This window comes from Gymnoscopelus braueri (assembly GCF_963280865.1).
Source record: "Gymnoscopelus braueri genome assembly, chromosome: 2".
NCBI classification, from domain to species: domain Eukaryota; kingdom Metazoa; phylum Chordata; class Actinopteri; order Myctophiformes; family Myctophidae; genus Gymnoscopelus; species Gymnoscopelus braueri.
In genome coordinates this window covers 36,253,705-36,270,912 of record NC_137604.1, presented here as the reverse complement: position 1 = coordinate 36,270,912, position 17,208 = coordinate 36,253,705, and the positions used below count along the sequence as shown (strand labels likewise).

At 41.4% G+C, this 17,208-nt stretch overlaps 1 protein-coding gene across 1 annotated transcript in view; it reads right to left on the bottom strand.

The window, feature by feature from the left end:
• LOC308101209 (lysyl oxidase homolog 4-like) overlaps positions 1 to 2,555 on the bottom strand; it is a 31,116-nt gene extending 28,561 nt beyond the window's left edge. Inside the window, exons 1-2 of the mRNA XM_080450593.1 lie at positions 2,417 to 2,555; positions 141 to 412 (exon numbers count right to left, since the gene is read on the bottom strand). Coding sequence (XP_080306719.1) covers positions 141 to 411 — 271 coding nt within the window. The 5' untranslated portion in view covers position 412; positions 2,417 to 2,555. The remainder of the gene's footprint in view (positions 1 to 140; positions 413 to 2,416) is intronic.
• Between the last annotated feature and the right edge of the window lie 14,653 nt (positions 2,556 to 17,208).

The following is a 17,208-nucleotide window of genomic DNA, read 5'->3' as shown; positions in this document are numbered from 1 at the left end:
ACATGGTAAAACATAAGAAAATATTTTTTTTTCTCCGTTTATTTTTTAACATTGAAGTTTTTTTTTATTATTATAGAAAAAAAAACGTTTTAAAATGTTTTTTTTGTGAAACTCTAAAATGTCGTGTTTCTTGGACATACCCTGTCCTTCGCCAAACTTGGCACTGTGTGCCCATGTGTAGCTGCGTGCGAAGCCCATCTGCCGACACACGACGTTGGCGAGGTTGAGATCCACCTCATCGTCACACACTGTGCCCCACGCGCCATTGTAGAACACCTCCACTCGCCCTTCGTTGGCACCGCGCCGGCCTACCCCTGCAAGACGCAAAAGCACCTCCTGGGCAGACAGCAGGGGGAGGAGGAGGAGGAGGAGCGAGCACAGGGAGCTCACGTACAGAAGGCGACCCAACATCCTGGAGAAACGTAGATCAGGGAGAGGGGAGATGTGGTGTGGGCATGGAAATGTCAGTCATGCAGGAATAGATGGGGCAATCCCGGCAATGGAGATCTTGTAAAAGCACAGAAACCGGAAGATGCGAACACATAGATTGCTTGATTTGCACCTTGATGTACCTTCTTGTGCCTTAAAAGACCACTTGACCAATTTTCAACCTATGTTCATATAATTGGTCCTCACTAATGCTCAATTATAAGATGCCGTGTTTCAGAGGAGGCTGTGGATATTTCAATGGCTTCTATATGTCAGCATGCTAACTTTCCAGGAAGAGAAAGGCTGCATTTTCTATTGGCTTGGAATCCCCATCAATGATGTCATTGGTAGGCAGGTTTCTGAACTGTCCAAAGCCCACTAATGAGACGCAGAGGGAGTAGAGGGAAATTGTGCCATCGCATAATGAGCATCAGTGAGGACCAATTATATTAACATAAGGCAGAAAATGGGTGAAGTGCTCCTTTAATTTTTGCATGGCAGTAAACTACTACTACTACTGTTAATTAACATTTCTGTAAGTGTTTTCTTTTGTGTGAATCTTGTCTGTAAGATTGGCAATTGAAGTAGATTTAGAAGTCACCATGGGATTATAAACAATGGTTAATATAGCTGAGCCAAAGTCACAGTATGTTCCATGTGAATACATATTATGGGACACATTATGAGACAATAATGTTAAAAGAGAAATAATGGACTGATAAACACCCCTGAAATGTCTAAAGCTGAATTACCCATAAACTATAAATAAAGCATGAAACAGACTTTAAGAAGACTGCATAAAAGGATCTGGAATCTAAATGAATTCTTATAGGAATGCATTAATTACACCACAAACAATTAAAAAAAAAGTGTCAGCTTCTTTTCCCCTCAGTGTACCATGAATAAATATGCGATCTCTACCATGAAATTCCAGAAATCATGTGAAGCCGCAAAACTCACATTCCAGCTCCTGACAAAACTTATAATTTGCAATCACTGTAGCAGCCCTAAAGGGACATTCCACTGTAGAACGACAATTTGATAAGACGTTTTTTTTTTTCATTGCTCATGCTAAGCCCTTTACGTAAAGACTGTCAGACAGAGAGAGGCAGTGTGTGTGTGTGTGTGTGTGTGTGTGTGTGTGTGTGTGTGTGTGTGTGTGTGTGTGTGTGTGTGTGTGTGTGTGTGTGTGTGTGTGTGTGTGTGTGTGTGTGTGTGTGTGTGTGTGTGTGTGTGTGTGTGAGAGAGAGAGAGAGAGAGATATAGAGAAAATAACTGAGAATGAATCGTTTAGTCTCAACCATTCGGGAGCACTTGTAACAACCAATGCTAAAAGTAGCACCTCTGTCCAGCCCTATGGAAATCTGGGCTCTCCGCAAAGCCTCAGCATCGCTACATGTATTTAAGTCTGCAGACACATAAGCAAATAAACACCACCATAAAAAAAATCTAACACGTAAACAGGCGTAAAAGGCCACAGGGGGGCTGCTCCTGTGTGAAGGGCATTTTGGATAACATGCAATGATATCCTCCTCCTCAACGCATCAATTTTAACATGTCTTTAAAGGACAGTGAGGAGATGGAGAGAGGCAACATGGGGGGTGGGAAAGTCTCAACCCATAAGGGTTCAATGGTAGGTCAATTTCCGCTCTGCAGTCCGCACACAAAACATATATTCACACTTATAACAAGTCAAATAAAGAACAAAGATAAATGACTCTAATATACTGTAGTAATGGCTGCAGTGAAGCGTAGAGGTCACCAGCGGAGAAAAGGTGAGTTGGGTTATTTATACACAGTAAAATCTTCAGCATTAATTTAACTCTGAGGGTGTAAAGGTTTACCTGTAAGCGTCCACATTTAAAGCACTGTTAAACTGAGAGTTTTGCAGTGTGGGACATTCAAAAAATCTGGGTTGCAATGCAAAAAGATAACAAAGTGTGAGAAAAAGTAGAAATCAGAGAGACATGGTTTAAGTGGGACTCACCTATCTTGTTGATCTCAGCCTAGAGTCAGTACCTCCCCTTCACTGCAGGAGAAAAGAAGGGACAGAGAGAGCCAGAGGAAAATAACGCAGTGAGACTTGGTCCTGCTGTCTCTCTATTCTCCTCTTTACTCTCCTCCTTTCTTTCTCTGTCACTCCCTCACATCTGACACTTCCCTCATCCCTCCCATTTTCCCTTTATGTAAAATGTTTTTTTGTTTTGTTTTTTTGGGGTTGCCACTTTTGCCCTTTTGGCCACCTACCAGAATTATAATTAGAAGAAGGAGAAGAAGGAAAAAAAGGAGAAGAAAACACATTCTAAGTCAGTGGTTCTCAAAGTGGGGTCCAGGGACCCTCAGGGTTCCTTGAGGGGGTTCCAAATGGATAATTGCAGGTCTGGAAACTCTGATTGAGCACAAATGGAACATAATGTACACTCTCTGAGTTATGGGGATCCTTGAACTTTAAAAGTTTGAGAACCTCAACATTTTAACAAAGGACAAATAATTAGGTTGCGGTGCACTGTCAGCCCTGACAGCCAATTAGAGCTGTTATGCAGTGAGAGTGACCCGTGTGAACCATATTGACCTGTAAGTGCTTGTTATCTGTGTTGTACCTGTTTCTGTGAACCACTCTGCTTTGAGACAAGCTGTTCACATGCACTGGTCCACTGGGACACGTGAGTACAACATACAGAGGACTGTGATTATATTCTTCCTCTCCCATCCTTCTATATACAGACGTACACACACACACACACACACACACACACACACACACACACACACACACACACACACACACACACACACACACACACACACACACACACACACACACACACACACACACACCCCCTCTCTCTCTCTCTCTCTCTCTCTCTCTCTCTCTCTCTCTCTCTCTCTCTCTCTCTCTCTCTCTCTCTCTCTCTCTCTCTCTGAACTTTCTCTCAGTCAGTGACTCTCTCGGATCACTGTACCTGTACAAATTGTCTGACCTCTTCCCATATCCTGAAACCAGTGCTAATTCTAACCACAACTCATTAAAAGGTCCTCATGGATGACCACTTTCTTAAGGAGCCACAGTTGGACAGTTTTAACCTTATAGCACTTTAGTCTGCATGGGAAACAGCTCTGATGATTGACAATCCAAGCTTTACAGTGTATGTTATGTGAAGCCTTGTGAGAGGTGGGGATACATTTGGACATATACACACATACACACACACACACACACACACACACACACACACACACACACGCACACGCACACGCACACAAACGCGCGCACACACACGCGCGCACACACACAAGGACGCATGCAGGCATGCAGGCAGGCAGGCAGGCAGGCAGGCAGGCAGGCAGGCACGCACACACACACACACACACACACACACACACACACACACACACACACACACACACACACACACACACACACACACACACACACACACACACACACACTTACGTGCAATTGTAATTGCAGACCATAGGGGGAGCCCTGGCACGACTTCATTCATGTACCCACAATTAGTGGTGTCATAAATAAAGTGCACTATACAGTAAGAACTCCCTGTACAATCTCCCTGTCTGTCTCTCTCTCCCTCCCCCTCTTTCTCTTTCTCTCTCTCTCTCTCTCCCTCCCTCCCCCCCTCTCTCTCTCTCTCTCTCTCTCTCTCTCTCTCTCTCTCTCTCTCTCTCTCTCTCATATATCTCCATCTTCATCTTGCATAATGTAAAGTTTCACTTGCATAATGTAAAGTTTCACTTACATAATGTAAATTTTTACTCGTGGCACTTTCACTTGACAGTATGATCCCTTGCCCTTAGATTTTGCTTATAGGCGGATTAAAATACTGATGCAGATTTATTCGCAAATGTTGTACAAATGAGTCATTCATTAACAGAGCTACCTACTGAATTAATAGCGGATTATGTAATCTACAAAATCAGCTTCCAAAACCTAATTAAATGCTCAGTCATAGCGTGTAACTGTACTTTATGATGAACTGCAAGAGTCAGCTTTTACCTTCTAAAGACCTGACTTCTAAGTGGATTTAAATGAACCACAGTCTCATTATCAAGACCTAGCATGTGTATATAAAATGTATTCCTGTACAACATTTCACTATTCTGACATGAGCGCTTAAATTAAAATAGAAACATGTGATCACAAGCCTCAGATTGGATGTTATATAAGATACTCACTGCTATAAGCTCTTTTTTTAATCATGAAGGAAAAATATGATCCCAAACTTTACAGTAAGTTTTATGTTGACTGTGTGGTGTGAAAACAGGCTGGTAATGAGGTTGAACTGTGAACAGCCGAGGTTCAGCCAAGGTTGAGGCTCATGAGCCCACTCTAGTGGCATAGATGCAAACTACAACTGCTGAGATTGCACTGCAATGACAGTAAACAATAAATGAACACACTAAACATATATATCCATTTTATCATAATAATTTCCCTCTTTGTAATACCTGACACTGTTTGACTTGTTTGACTGGTCCAATGTTCCAGTATTATATTTATTTGCCATATAATATTTCACAAATGTATGTTAGACATGTTTTTAACTGTGGTTCTTTTCTATTAGTCATGGATTGAAGCTTTTTTTTAAATTATTTTTAATATTATTTAGTATTACTATATTTTTCAACAATTAATCATGTTGTGACGTGTGCTTAGTTTTGTATATGTCTGTTTACTTTTTTACTTTGCTTTGTCTGTATGGACTCTAACCAGTAATGGGGGGAAGGGGGATGTGGTGTGTGTGGGGGGGGGGGGGGGAATAAAAAAATTATGATGAAATTATGTTCTTTTCGGGGGAATAAAACAAAAAATGATATGATGAAATGATGTTCTTGCCCTGTCTAATTGTCTGAACATTTTTAAATAAACATAAAGGTTAAAAAAAAAGTCATGGATTGAAGCAATATTGCAAAAAATAAGTTTCAATTTATTGTCACTGCCAAGGATATCCTGATTTAGACCACATGACAGTATGATACAAGATGACAAAAAAGTATTATGAACATGGCCAGTCAATAGATGAATGAACCAGGCAGAATATCTTTTTAAGACTCCCAGAATCTCCAGTTGCTGTCCAGTTTTTAGTCCCCTGGAATTGAAAAAGAAGAATGGTGCGCTCAGTGGTTTATAATAATGCATTGCAATTGAAATCTAAAACTAAAACAGATATTGAAAGATAACAGATAGAGTAGGTACTCATACTGTACTGACAGTTTATCGGTCCGATGGTGATGGGCTTGATGTAAACTGAACTGGCCACAGAACGAGCTACTCTCTTGGAACACATCTGAGGAGAGAAACCAGAGACGTTGAACACAGACCAGCTAGGGTAGTGATTCTCAAACATTTCATGTCAAGGATCCCCAAATTAATATGTAATTGGCTGCAAAGCGAGGTCAGAGGTGAAGTGAGAAAAATTACGTTCAAATACATTAGTTTCTTCTGAGAATTCTGCAGAATATAAAGAAAACAGTAGCTTGCATACAATAATATTCAAATTAATCTGTATTGTTAGGTATGGGGCAACTATCGCTAAAATGTATTATGGTGTACAACAAGTCAGTGTTTACTTTCTTAGGAGGACCAGCCAGCAGAAGTGATTCTAGACAAACAAAACTAAATATAAAATTACACCAATTTGAACGGTAATTTCTGTGTATGTCGTCTATAAACTGGACTTTAGGGTTTTATTGAACCAAGAGTGACAGGTCTGCCACGGCACATCACTGCGGACCCCCATCTTCAAAGATTTAGTGCCAGGGACCCCCATACAAGATTTGAAAATAGCAAATCTGCTATTTTCAAATAGCCGATAGGGTTAAAGTGGTTGAACTGCTTTTTTTGCTATATTAACTCATTTTGCTGTGGACCCCCTGGAATCCCCGCAAGGACCCAAGGGGGTCCCCAGACCACACTTTGAGAAACACTGAGCTAGAAGCAGTAACAGATAAACAAGAAGTAAAAGAAAAATCATAATATGAGAGAGACGGAGTAATATGAGACTTACAGGAGAGCAGGCGGAGGTCATCTGGTCACACAGGTTGAGGCTGCAGTGAAGGAAGACATCTCTGTAGTCTCCCTGGAACAGGAAGAGCAGAGCAGAGAAACGGCCCTGGAGGGACGATCCGCTCTCATCCACTGTCACCTGACGGCGGTCGCTAGGACACCTTGGGTTTAACGGTTCAGGAGAAGTTAGACCGACGTGCTTAGTGTTTAGTGTTAGGCACAAAATAAAACAACAGCCAACATTGCATTCAGCTGTCTAGGATAGCTGTGTGATACGTACAAATATGGCTACAAGTGAAAGGAACACTGCACGCTTGCACAAAACTTGTGGTGAACATGACAAGTTAAAGAAGAGAATCACACGTGGTTGCAATCTCGGTAACACTATAACAACATACTTGTTCTGAATGAGGAAGTATCTCATGGGGTCATCGGGGTTTGAGGTGTGAGTGGTGTAGCAGTCGTCCAGAACGACCACAAAGCGCTCTGTCTCCGTCTCCTCTACAGACACTCCTACATGCAGGGTAGAACCCAGTGGCAGGGTTACTCGGCCTGATGGGTAAGGCGCTGTGTAGTTGGAGTTGTGGAACAGAGACATGGAGGCTCTGGCTTGGTTGCCAATTCCTGCAATGCCCTGTCCTTCCAGCCTGCTGAGAAGGAGAATCTGTTAGAGTAAATAACCGTACATGTTCTGGTTTAGATGTCACATATCGTTGTTGATGTCGTCAAGAACAAATATGAATTAAGACTAAAAGATATGGATGAACTACATAAACAAATATGTGATCATTAATGTGTTCTCATAATCACATGTCTGGTCATATTGCCATCATTACTGAGTAATTTGACAATCAATAAGGCTTTTGAATCAGCCTATTACATTTACTCACACCAGGTGGGGTACAATAGTGATATCCAGACTGGCCTCTGTGTCCATTGGATAGATACAGGAGAAGTGAATTCTGATTGGTAGTGGCAGGCCAGAGGTCAGATTCAGTGGGTACACAAATATATTGTTGGAGAAGATGGCGTGAGAATCATTTGTCTGTGGAAAGAGAGGAAAACAGTACAATTAGAAAGACCTCTTTATTTCTTCCTGTGTAATAAAGGTATAGGCTAGTATACCGAGTGTTAATTTGGACCCTCACTCAGAGTTAACCACATTAACCCTTGTGTCCCTATTTTGGGCTAAATTAAATTCACCCAAACTATACAAAGGCTATGGGCTGAAGTGGTTAAATGAACGCTCAGGATTTCTTTAATGTGTAGTAGGAGAAACTTTGTGTGTGGCTGACTTCCATCATTACCCTCAGTGTGTTTCCACAGCTTCCCTCCTTACGGTCCACCTGGTACCACACTGTCCCGTCACGTTCCTCGCGCGTGGAGCACAGTCGGTCGGCCAGGTGAGCGGATGAAGCATCCAGGCCGGCGGCTGACAGACGAGAGCTGGACAGACCCAGCTCCATAACAAGCCTTCCACAAACCAGCTCAGGCACTAAAGCCTCGGGATCATGTGTAACGCCGATGATAGATGTGGTGGCACTCCCTGGCCTCACAGTGGGTTGTGGTGGGGCAGGGGTTTCCCTGGTGGTGCCAGGATTTGGTCTTCTTGCAGTGGTAGTGGCATCTGGAACGGGAGCTTTTGTTGTTGTGGTGGGCTTGGGTTTCAGGGTGGTTGTTGTTGTTGTTTTTGGTGGTGAGGGGGTGGTTGTGGTTGTAGTAGGTGTTGGAGTTGTTGTGGTTGTAGTTGTGGGTGGGGTGGTGGTTGTAGTTGTGGGTGGGGTGGTGGTTGTAGTTGTGGGTGGGGTGGTGGTGGTGGTTGCAAGTTCTGAGATCTCTGGAAGATAAGGAGTTTGGTTAAAGGCAACCTTATACTTTTGCTGTAATACATATTAATACATTAACAGCGGTGCATCTTGTTTTTTTTTCCAATTCACTCAAAGAAACCTCACCGCTGCCTAGGGTCTCCACTGTCTGGAACATAGGTCTAGAAAACAATCACCGCTTCCTGCTCCAATGTCTATATTTCCTGGTACAGTATCTTACCTGCACAGTATGCTGAGTTTGACACCCTGGGGGACACAAACTTGTAGATGTAGAAGCCCCCGGGGCAAGACTTGACGTGGATCTGATTAGCTTGGTAACGGCAGCAGCTGCCCCTCCCTGCCCCACAGACGTTGCTTCGTACAACTCCTTCATTGGGACGGGGATGAGTGTTGCTGAGCCACAGAGGAGCGGTGGCCCCGCACATGGACTCTTCCACACAGGTTTCTGGCATCTTGGCATTGACCCCTCCCAAGCTAAGTCGGTACCACCCGTCCCACCCGAAAGAGTTGTCGCTGAGTGGCTTCTTTGGGTTCCTTTCGAAGGTGACAGACCGCCTTGGGTCGTCCAGCACAGAGTGGTGTTCACAAGGGTCAACACAATTCTTGGTCCCGTTGACGAGAAGGCAGTCTTGCCCATAGTCGCAGTACTTGTTCTGCTTCTGACAATAGAAGGCTGAAGTCCGGGCTGCAGGCTGCTTTGGCATGTCCTCTGAAGCTAGAGAGATGGATAATATACATATCTGGTGAATAAAAATGAACATAGGAATCATGTAGGAATAGGAATGTAAATTGTTAACCACTTATGCCCTACTTCAAAAAGATTTACAAGCTCACAACATGTCACATTGTAACACATTGTGAGCTTGTAGATCATCTATTTTAGCTATTTTTGAAATGTTTTGAATTGTTTTTCAAATGTTTGGGAAATGTTCGCATGCCCAAAATAGTTGTGCCAGTAAATTATGTTGAAATGATGTCTGAAATGCTGAGTGAGCACATCCCCTGTGAGCTGATGTCATGGTGTTTTCTTGAGTGAGCTATATTAAGTCAGCTATTTTTAGGCGCGAAAATACATGAACTCATAGCCAATCCACCAAGGAAAGAAGAACAATAAAAACTGTGGCATTATGTCCAACTCTATTACTCTGCTGCAGTTACCTTAACTTTCATATATTTGTCACTGCATTGGGTACAGAAATGACTAAACATAAGGGACTTTGTTTGGTCTACTTGAAATAATACTGAGTGATAAACACTTTTTTGATAAACACGCTGTTTATTATTATCATTATTTTTCATTTATTTCATTGTCATTCTTAAGTATTATATCAGTGCTATTGACTTATCTGTTTTAGGTATGACATCGTCAATGACAAGAACACTGCTACAAATGAAAGATACCGGTGTTATAACTGCATGAAAGTGCAGCTGCTCGCTTAAATGTTCAAAAAACAAGTCTGTTCTTAAGGAAGAGCTCTGATAGAATATTGAAACCTGTTTAACTAGTCAGTCTGGTGGAATATTCTCATGTAAAAAAATATTTACTGTTAGGATGCAGAATGCAGAAGCAAATGATTCAATCAGATAAACAGAAAATAATAATGGTTCTTAAATGATTCTACAAAAGGCTATATAGTTGCATGAAGGACAATCACCTACTGAAGAAAAGTGTTATTTAATGAATGTCACTTCACCATGTTCATACCTCATACCTCATACATGTTCCTCAACCATATTGTGGTTCTAGAGAACGTTTTTTGTCAAAGTTCTTTGAGGAACCACAGGATGGAACCATTGTTTGATGCTTATTTGAAGCACATTTAACTGCTTAAACCCTAGCATCCAAATTTGGCCATGGTTTAACAGGCGAACATTTGCCGAAAATAGCAGATCTGGAAGCTCACAGTGATCTTGTAGATCTGCTAGATATTTGGTGTAGAGTGGAAAAAAAGGAGTGGACCGAGGTGGTTAAAGAAAAAGCTTCTTTCTGGAACCAAAAATGGTTCTTCTATCTATGCATGGCATCACTCTAAGAACCAGTTTTGGTTCCAGTGAAAGTAATAATCTTTCTGTGTGTAGGATAATACTGTAACGTACCAGAGATGTCGTCTCCTCTGACGGAGTATGCCAAAAGGACAAGCAGAAGAATCTGTGACGTCATCATGCACTGCATCATTCAGCTTTACCAGAAACCTGGGGAAGAAATATAATGTTAACATGATTATAATAAGATAATACACACAATTCACACCTTTAAATTGCAGTACAAGCTATAGTGAAATAAGAGGTGCTCACTTACCACCAAGTCGATGTGAGTGACATTACACCTCCAAAGCCCTGAATATTTATACACAAGTTGGAAGGGAGTAGCAGAGAAATGACATAACCACTGTACACAGTTTCACATTATACAGTCGTGACTTGAAGTTACTAATTGATAACTGAGAACACTAATAATTTTCTAAATCATAACAAAACCGACACTTCAAGCTCAGCCTTTTGTCAATATGGAGAAAGAGGAACCGTATGCAAGAATGTTATCATGCTTTGGATGAATGAGACAATGATAACTGTATGTGAATAAGGAAGACAAAAAATAATTTCTACTATAGTGCCTAAACCAATAACATCAATAAACTGTAAGATAAGGGTGCTTGTTTAACAATTCTTTGTGCTTGTTTAAAGATTTTTTTCTTTGGTATTATCTCAATAGAAAGAGTTGAGGCACTGTGGAGATTTTTAAGCATTTGTCATTGGTTAACAAACCTTGATTCAGGGCTGCTTGAAAATGGGTGTTTCACAACTAAACATGGAGAAGCAGTCTTGAGCCTTCACTCCAACATATCTGGAACTGCATTAAGCAAAAAAGTGTTTAAATATGCTGCCCCTCCGTGCTGGAATGAGTAGATGTAATTGAAATGATCTGAGTTGTGCTTTAAATCTAGTTACAGATAGAGAAATTTGTATAATTGGCAAAAGTGACTGCTTTAAAGTGTATTTACTGCTGCGCCTGGTTAGTATCTAAAGCCACACTACTTCACACGAGGTATTCATATTCATATTTTCAGCCCTTCATTGTCATAGCAACTGCTTATAAAAATATAATTATTCTCCTTTCATGGGGGAAAATCATTAAATCAAGACAGACAAATCATTAACATTAATGATTAAAAGACATTACAACAAACATGGGAGGAAGAATTGGCTTTCTGGAGGTAAATAACAAGCAGGTGAGCCACCTTATTGGCCAGAACAAAATGGGTATATTTACTGTTCTCTGATTTATTGCAACAGCAATCTGCTCACATTCTGTTCTGCACATTTTCAGAATAAAGCCTACTCATTTTGTAACTTATTAATTTCATATCATGACAATATTTTTGTCCAACAAGGTTTAGCCTTATAGATCAAAATGTGGCTGTTTTACATGTGTTTCCTTAATTTTAGACTAGTCAGCATTTTCAGTGAAATTTGTCACTGTACACAATCCTATTCCATGTGTCTTGAAACCAAAAAACGAAATAAAGGCCCTTAGACACAGCTGTATTTTGATGTGTGGCCCCTGAGCAATGCTAAGTTGAGTAGCCCTGATCTAAACCATTTTAGTTCTTCATCCTGTTTTTGTTTTGTTTTATTGTCTCCGCCCGGCCAAAAGGCATGGCGAGAGAATATGTTTTGCACTCTGTCCGTGTGTCCGTGTGTCCTTCTGTCTGTGTACAGCTAATCTCCGGCGCTGTTGGCTTGATCGCAGCGAAACTGTGCACACACACTCCCTGAGTGGATGCCAATTCAGAACCTCTGCCCCAAATGTTTTACATGGGCCTGTTATAGCGCCACCAGGAGGCCATTTTGTGACAGTACTCCTACAGATTTATCCAAACATCACGCAAATCGGTACACAGTATCTCTATAGCCATTAAATCCAAAGTTTGCAGGAGTGCTCAGTTTTGAACAAAATGCCTCAAATCATGTACACAGCATGCAATTTCCGTGAACATTTGGACACTCACATTCTCACTAGGCCGAGGAAGAAATGCCACTTGAATTTTTTAAAATCAGCCTCATGGTGACGCTATAACAGGCCGATTCGTGTTTTTACATATAACTGCAAGATCTGTGTAAAACTTTGTATGTGCACTCCCTAGAGGCCAAGGAAAAACCTTTGCCCTGCATTTTTCACATCTGCCTTTCATAGCGCCACCAGGAGGCTGATTTATGTAAAACTCCTTCAGATTTGATCCACATTTCATGCAAATCGGTACACATTATCTCTATGGTCATGTGATCAAGATGAATCTGTTAGATTTTTCATATTCCATCCTGATTGACTGAGATTGATACCTAAAGTTTGCAGGAGTGGCCCGCTTTGAACAAAATGCCGCAAATCATGAACGCAGCGTCCGCTTGCGGTGAAACTTTGCACGCAAATTTGCTCTACGTTGAGGAACAAATGCCACCCTTCAAACAATGCTCTATTATAGCGCCAACAGGAGGCCGATTTTTGCAAAACAATTGTTTAAATATTACTCCTACAAATGTTGTCCAAACATCACGTAAATCTGTACATATTATCTCTTTAGTCAAGTCATCAAAACGGTTCTGTCTGATCCGTCCGATTTTTCACATTCCAGCCTGATTGGCGAATTCCGAACATTGCTGGCCCAGGCTAACCTACCTGACCTGGCGGAGACCTGTGTGCCGAGGAGCACTTTTTCTAGTTTGTTTTGTTTTTATCTGGATATTATTGTATTCACTCAGTTTAGTGCGTGATACTTGTATTGTATTGTTTATGTTTTATTGTTGTAACAATGTTTCATGCTGCTTTCTAGGCCAGGTCACTCTTGGAAAAGAGATTTTTTTTTTTTTTTTTTTTTTTTTTTTTACTTAAATTTTATTAAGTTTTCAAAAACACAAACATATAAAACAAAAAGACAAACAAACAATAGACATCACACATGTTGCCAAACATCATCTTATATAATAATAAAATAAAATAGAAGGAGGGTACAGGTGCTGTTCAATGTTATTAAATGATAGTACATGAAAACTGAAGAAAAAAAAAAAAGTTGTTCAAAAGGTTTTAACTCGTTCAATTCTTACAAACATTTTCATTCATATCATCTCACACATAGTACCTTCTTGGAAAAGAGATTTTAATCTCAATTAGAATTTCACCTCGTTATAAAGGATATGCATGAATGAACCAACTCCCAGAAAACTGCAGGTCTGCTACAAATCAGGCTGCTACAACTCTCATTTCTTGTGTTGTATGATACACAACCTCAGCTGGCGGATTTCATATTTCAGTCAGATCAACAAAGACATGCAATCAAAAGGCTGAGTATTACTCCTAAATTCAGGAGTTAGATTTGGATACTCAAAACACGGGTGTAAGTCAACAAACGAAACTGTGAGCTTTGTTGGCCTCTCTGTTAAACCACAGTAAAAGTATGACAACAAAAGAGTCCAAATTTAGCTCACTGCAACTTTTTTTAGACCATATTATTCTACGTGGGTCAGTCTACACTGTAATTTGCTCGTTTTGAGAGGACAGAAATACAGCCCCAAAGGGATGATGCACTGTGATATTACGTCTTTAAAGTCATATTTATAAATTATGATTCCCCCACAAGAAGCCCAAATTACCTTCCATTTTTCTGTTTGACTTCTCCCAGATTCATGTAGGATATGAGACTAAAGTAGACTAGATGAAATTGACAGTTCTTCTATTTTGAATCATAAATGAACCACAGATGAGGTGAGTGTAATCTCAAAGCTATAGATACAGACATACTGTACAATAATGATGGTTTTATTTTGTACAATACTGTATATTTAGCATTAAGACCATTTTCCACATACAGCAAAGTGTTCGGCATCTAATGACTGACCACAGTCAGGTGTACGTACATGTACAGTAAGGTGGGTTGCAATGATGTAATCCCCTGCACCCACCTTACATACACCTGACCTCAGACCCTGACATACCATACAGGCCTGTTGACCAAAGGTTGAACTAAAGATAACAGTTACCCAGTGTTAAAAGTGTTTTTGCTCTTATAGGTTAAAGCCAGTGGACATGCACTGTACGGATTGCACAGCACACTAAGCAGTACTTCTATGTAAACACTGTCTGATATTGTGATATTATTGTGAACAAAAGTTGTTCAAATTTGCTAGTGGTTGCATAATGTGACGACCCTCACCATTCAGACCCTCATTCACTTGTTCTGTATTGATTGATTAAGTTGCCATAATGACCTTGTCATCTTGAAGAAGGACTGGTAAAATGACCGTACCTTGAGAAACAATACTTCTGTGGCATTTGAACTCTTAGCCTTTCAGGAGTGCCTGCATGTCAACTTTGCAGACATATAACACGAAATGATCAAAAACCTCAAGTATTTATTTTTTGTGATTTAATGATTTACTACCTGCTAACCCTTTAAAAGCAGGGACAACTCCAACACATATGCACATTCTGAGCTCTGGTTCAACATCCACCTCACATCACATCAGCCACACTTATTCACGGTAAAGTAACTATATACTGGCTGTATACAACTTGGTTTCTGACTTATAAAGTTTTTTTTGCATATTTAGAAAATGTCTATAACAGAATAATGTATGTTTGTGAAGTTATAACTAGACAAAATAGGCATTTTAAATATTTTACAGTTCGTGTCTCACTGAACTGAAAGATGAAGACATCCTCTGGCGTTCTGGTTCTGCTGCTGCTGATCTGTGCTACAGAAATAGAAGAGGGGTCTGGTTTGCCTTCTTGTGATACCTGCAGAGCAGATGAAATGTGTCTGCTCAACAGTGATGGAGTGACCTGGAGTTGTGGGAAATATGGTGAGAAGATCTGGTCATGTTTCAGTGAAGAACGAATTTTCTCCCGTTCTGCTACAGAACTTCTCAGCTGCACAATTGTAGTAATCTCCATTGATTTAATCATAGTCAGAAACAAACAAAGTTCACTGCAAATTAGCACTGAGCACCAATGTCAATGGACCCTTATGGGTCGGTTTTTACAAGAGTTAAATGAACATTTAGGACTTTGTTGAGTATGTCTTTGTGACAATAATGCCACTATTCCAGAGATGCAAAATACATCAACACATGAATCAGAGAGAATAATACCTGGGCACTTGCATGCTGGGTTTGTGCTTCCAGTTCCAGAGTTGTTATGTGGGAGGAACTACCTGGAGGTTGGTATGTTGGTTTCCAGCCTGGAGCCAGCTGGTCTGGATGCTTCTACAGCTCACCTGGCTGATCACCGCTGCTCCACCCAAGAGGAACGCAACGGAACCCTGTGGTACCAGGTGGAACGCAAGGAGGGAAGCTGTGGAAACACCCTGCAGGTACAATACTCATATTTCTTTGCTAAAGAGACTGTAGTCTCCCGTTACATATTAGGTACTGAGAAAATGACCTGACAAACACCATCAAACACATTGGATGGTTTCTAAATGAAGTAGAGTTGACCACTTTCAACCTGGTGTCCCAATTTTGGGCATGTCATTATGGGGGAACATATGGGTGAAAATAGCAGATCTACAAGCTCATAATGCGATGCTACATCTTTTAGATCAGCTATTTTCACAAATTTGTCGTACGACAAAGTACGGTATATTGTAAGTAAGCCCTGCCTAGCCATGTGGCCCATAGGGCAGGAGTCTATCTCCTGTTTCTGTAGCCTGAGGCAGCTTGATGTACAATTACACCCCCTGGACATGACGCTAGTACTGTATGTCGCAAGGACTCACCTCCAATCCAACCCTTGGCTGAGTGCCAAGCAGGGAGGCACGAGGTTCCATTTGTATAGTCTTTGGTATGACCCGGCCGGGGATCGAACCCCGACCTCCCAGTCTCACCACAACACCGCTGAGCTGAGCTGAGCTGGTTCAGTATATAGTGGTAAAATGAACACTGAGGGTTTTGCTTTGTGGGATTATTGTCTCCGTCAGGCCAAAAGGCATGGCAAGAGAGTATGTTTTGCACCCTGTCCGTCCGTGTGTCCATCCGTGTGTCCGTGTGTCCTGTCCGTCCGCGAGCAGCTAATATCCGGCACCGTTGGCCCGGTCGCTGTGAAACTGTGCACACACTCCCTCGATGCCAAATTGCCAATTCAGAACCTCTGCCCCAAATTTTTCACATGGGCCTGTTATAGCTCCACCAGGAGGCCGATTTGTGCAGAACCCATTTTTTGATATTACTCCTACAGATTTTATCCAAACATCAAATCGGTATCTCTCTAGTCATGTGATCAACCTGGATCTGTCCGATTTTCTATATTCCATCCTCATTGGCTGAGGTTGGCTTCCAAAGTTTGCAGGATTGCTCCGTTTTGAGCAAAATGCCTCAAATCATGCACGCAGCTTGCCATTTCCGTGAAATTTCCCACGCACATTCCCCCTAGGCCGAGGAAGAAATGCCACCCTTTTCACATTGGCCTGTTATAGCGCCACCAGCAGGTCTAATTTAGCACAAAAAGAATTTGGAACAAAATGCCTCAAATCATGAATGCAGTGTCCGATTGCCGTGAAATGCCTTTGAAGAAATGGCACCCTTTTCACATTGCCCTATTATAGCGCCACCAGGAGGCCACAATAACGTACCTGACCTGGCGGAGACCTGTGCTCCGAGGAGCACTTTTTCTAGTTTTACAATGTAATACAGTTTGAACAGTATTATACGTGATATGATGCCCAACTCTTAACCAGTCCTCCTGTCGTTCTCCCCTCTCTGTGTTTAAAACTCAGACCAACGGCACCCATGCAACCTACTCCAACACTTTGTTCATCTACCCTGCTGGTCAGAGACCTTTCAGCACCCCCATGGACATCCCTTTCTCCTGTGTCTACCCCATGGATACTTACGCTAGCCTAGATGTGGCCATCAAACCCTACCTGGAGTAAGTGCAGG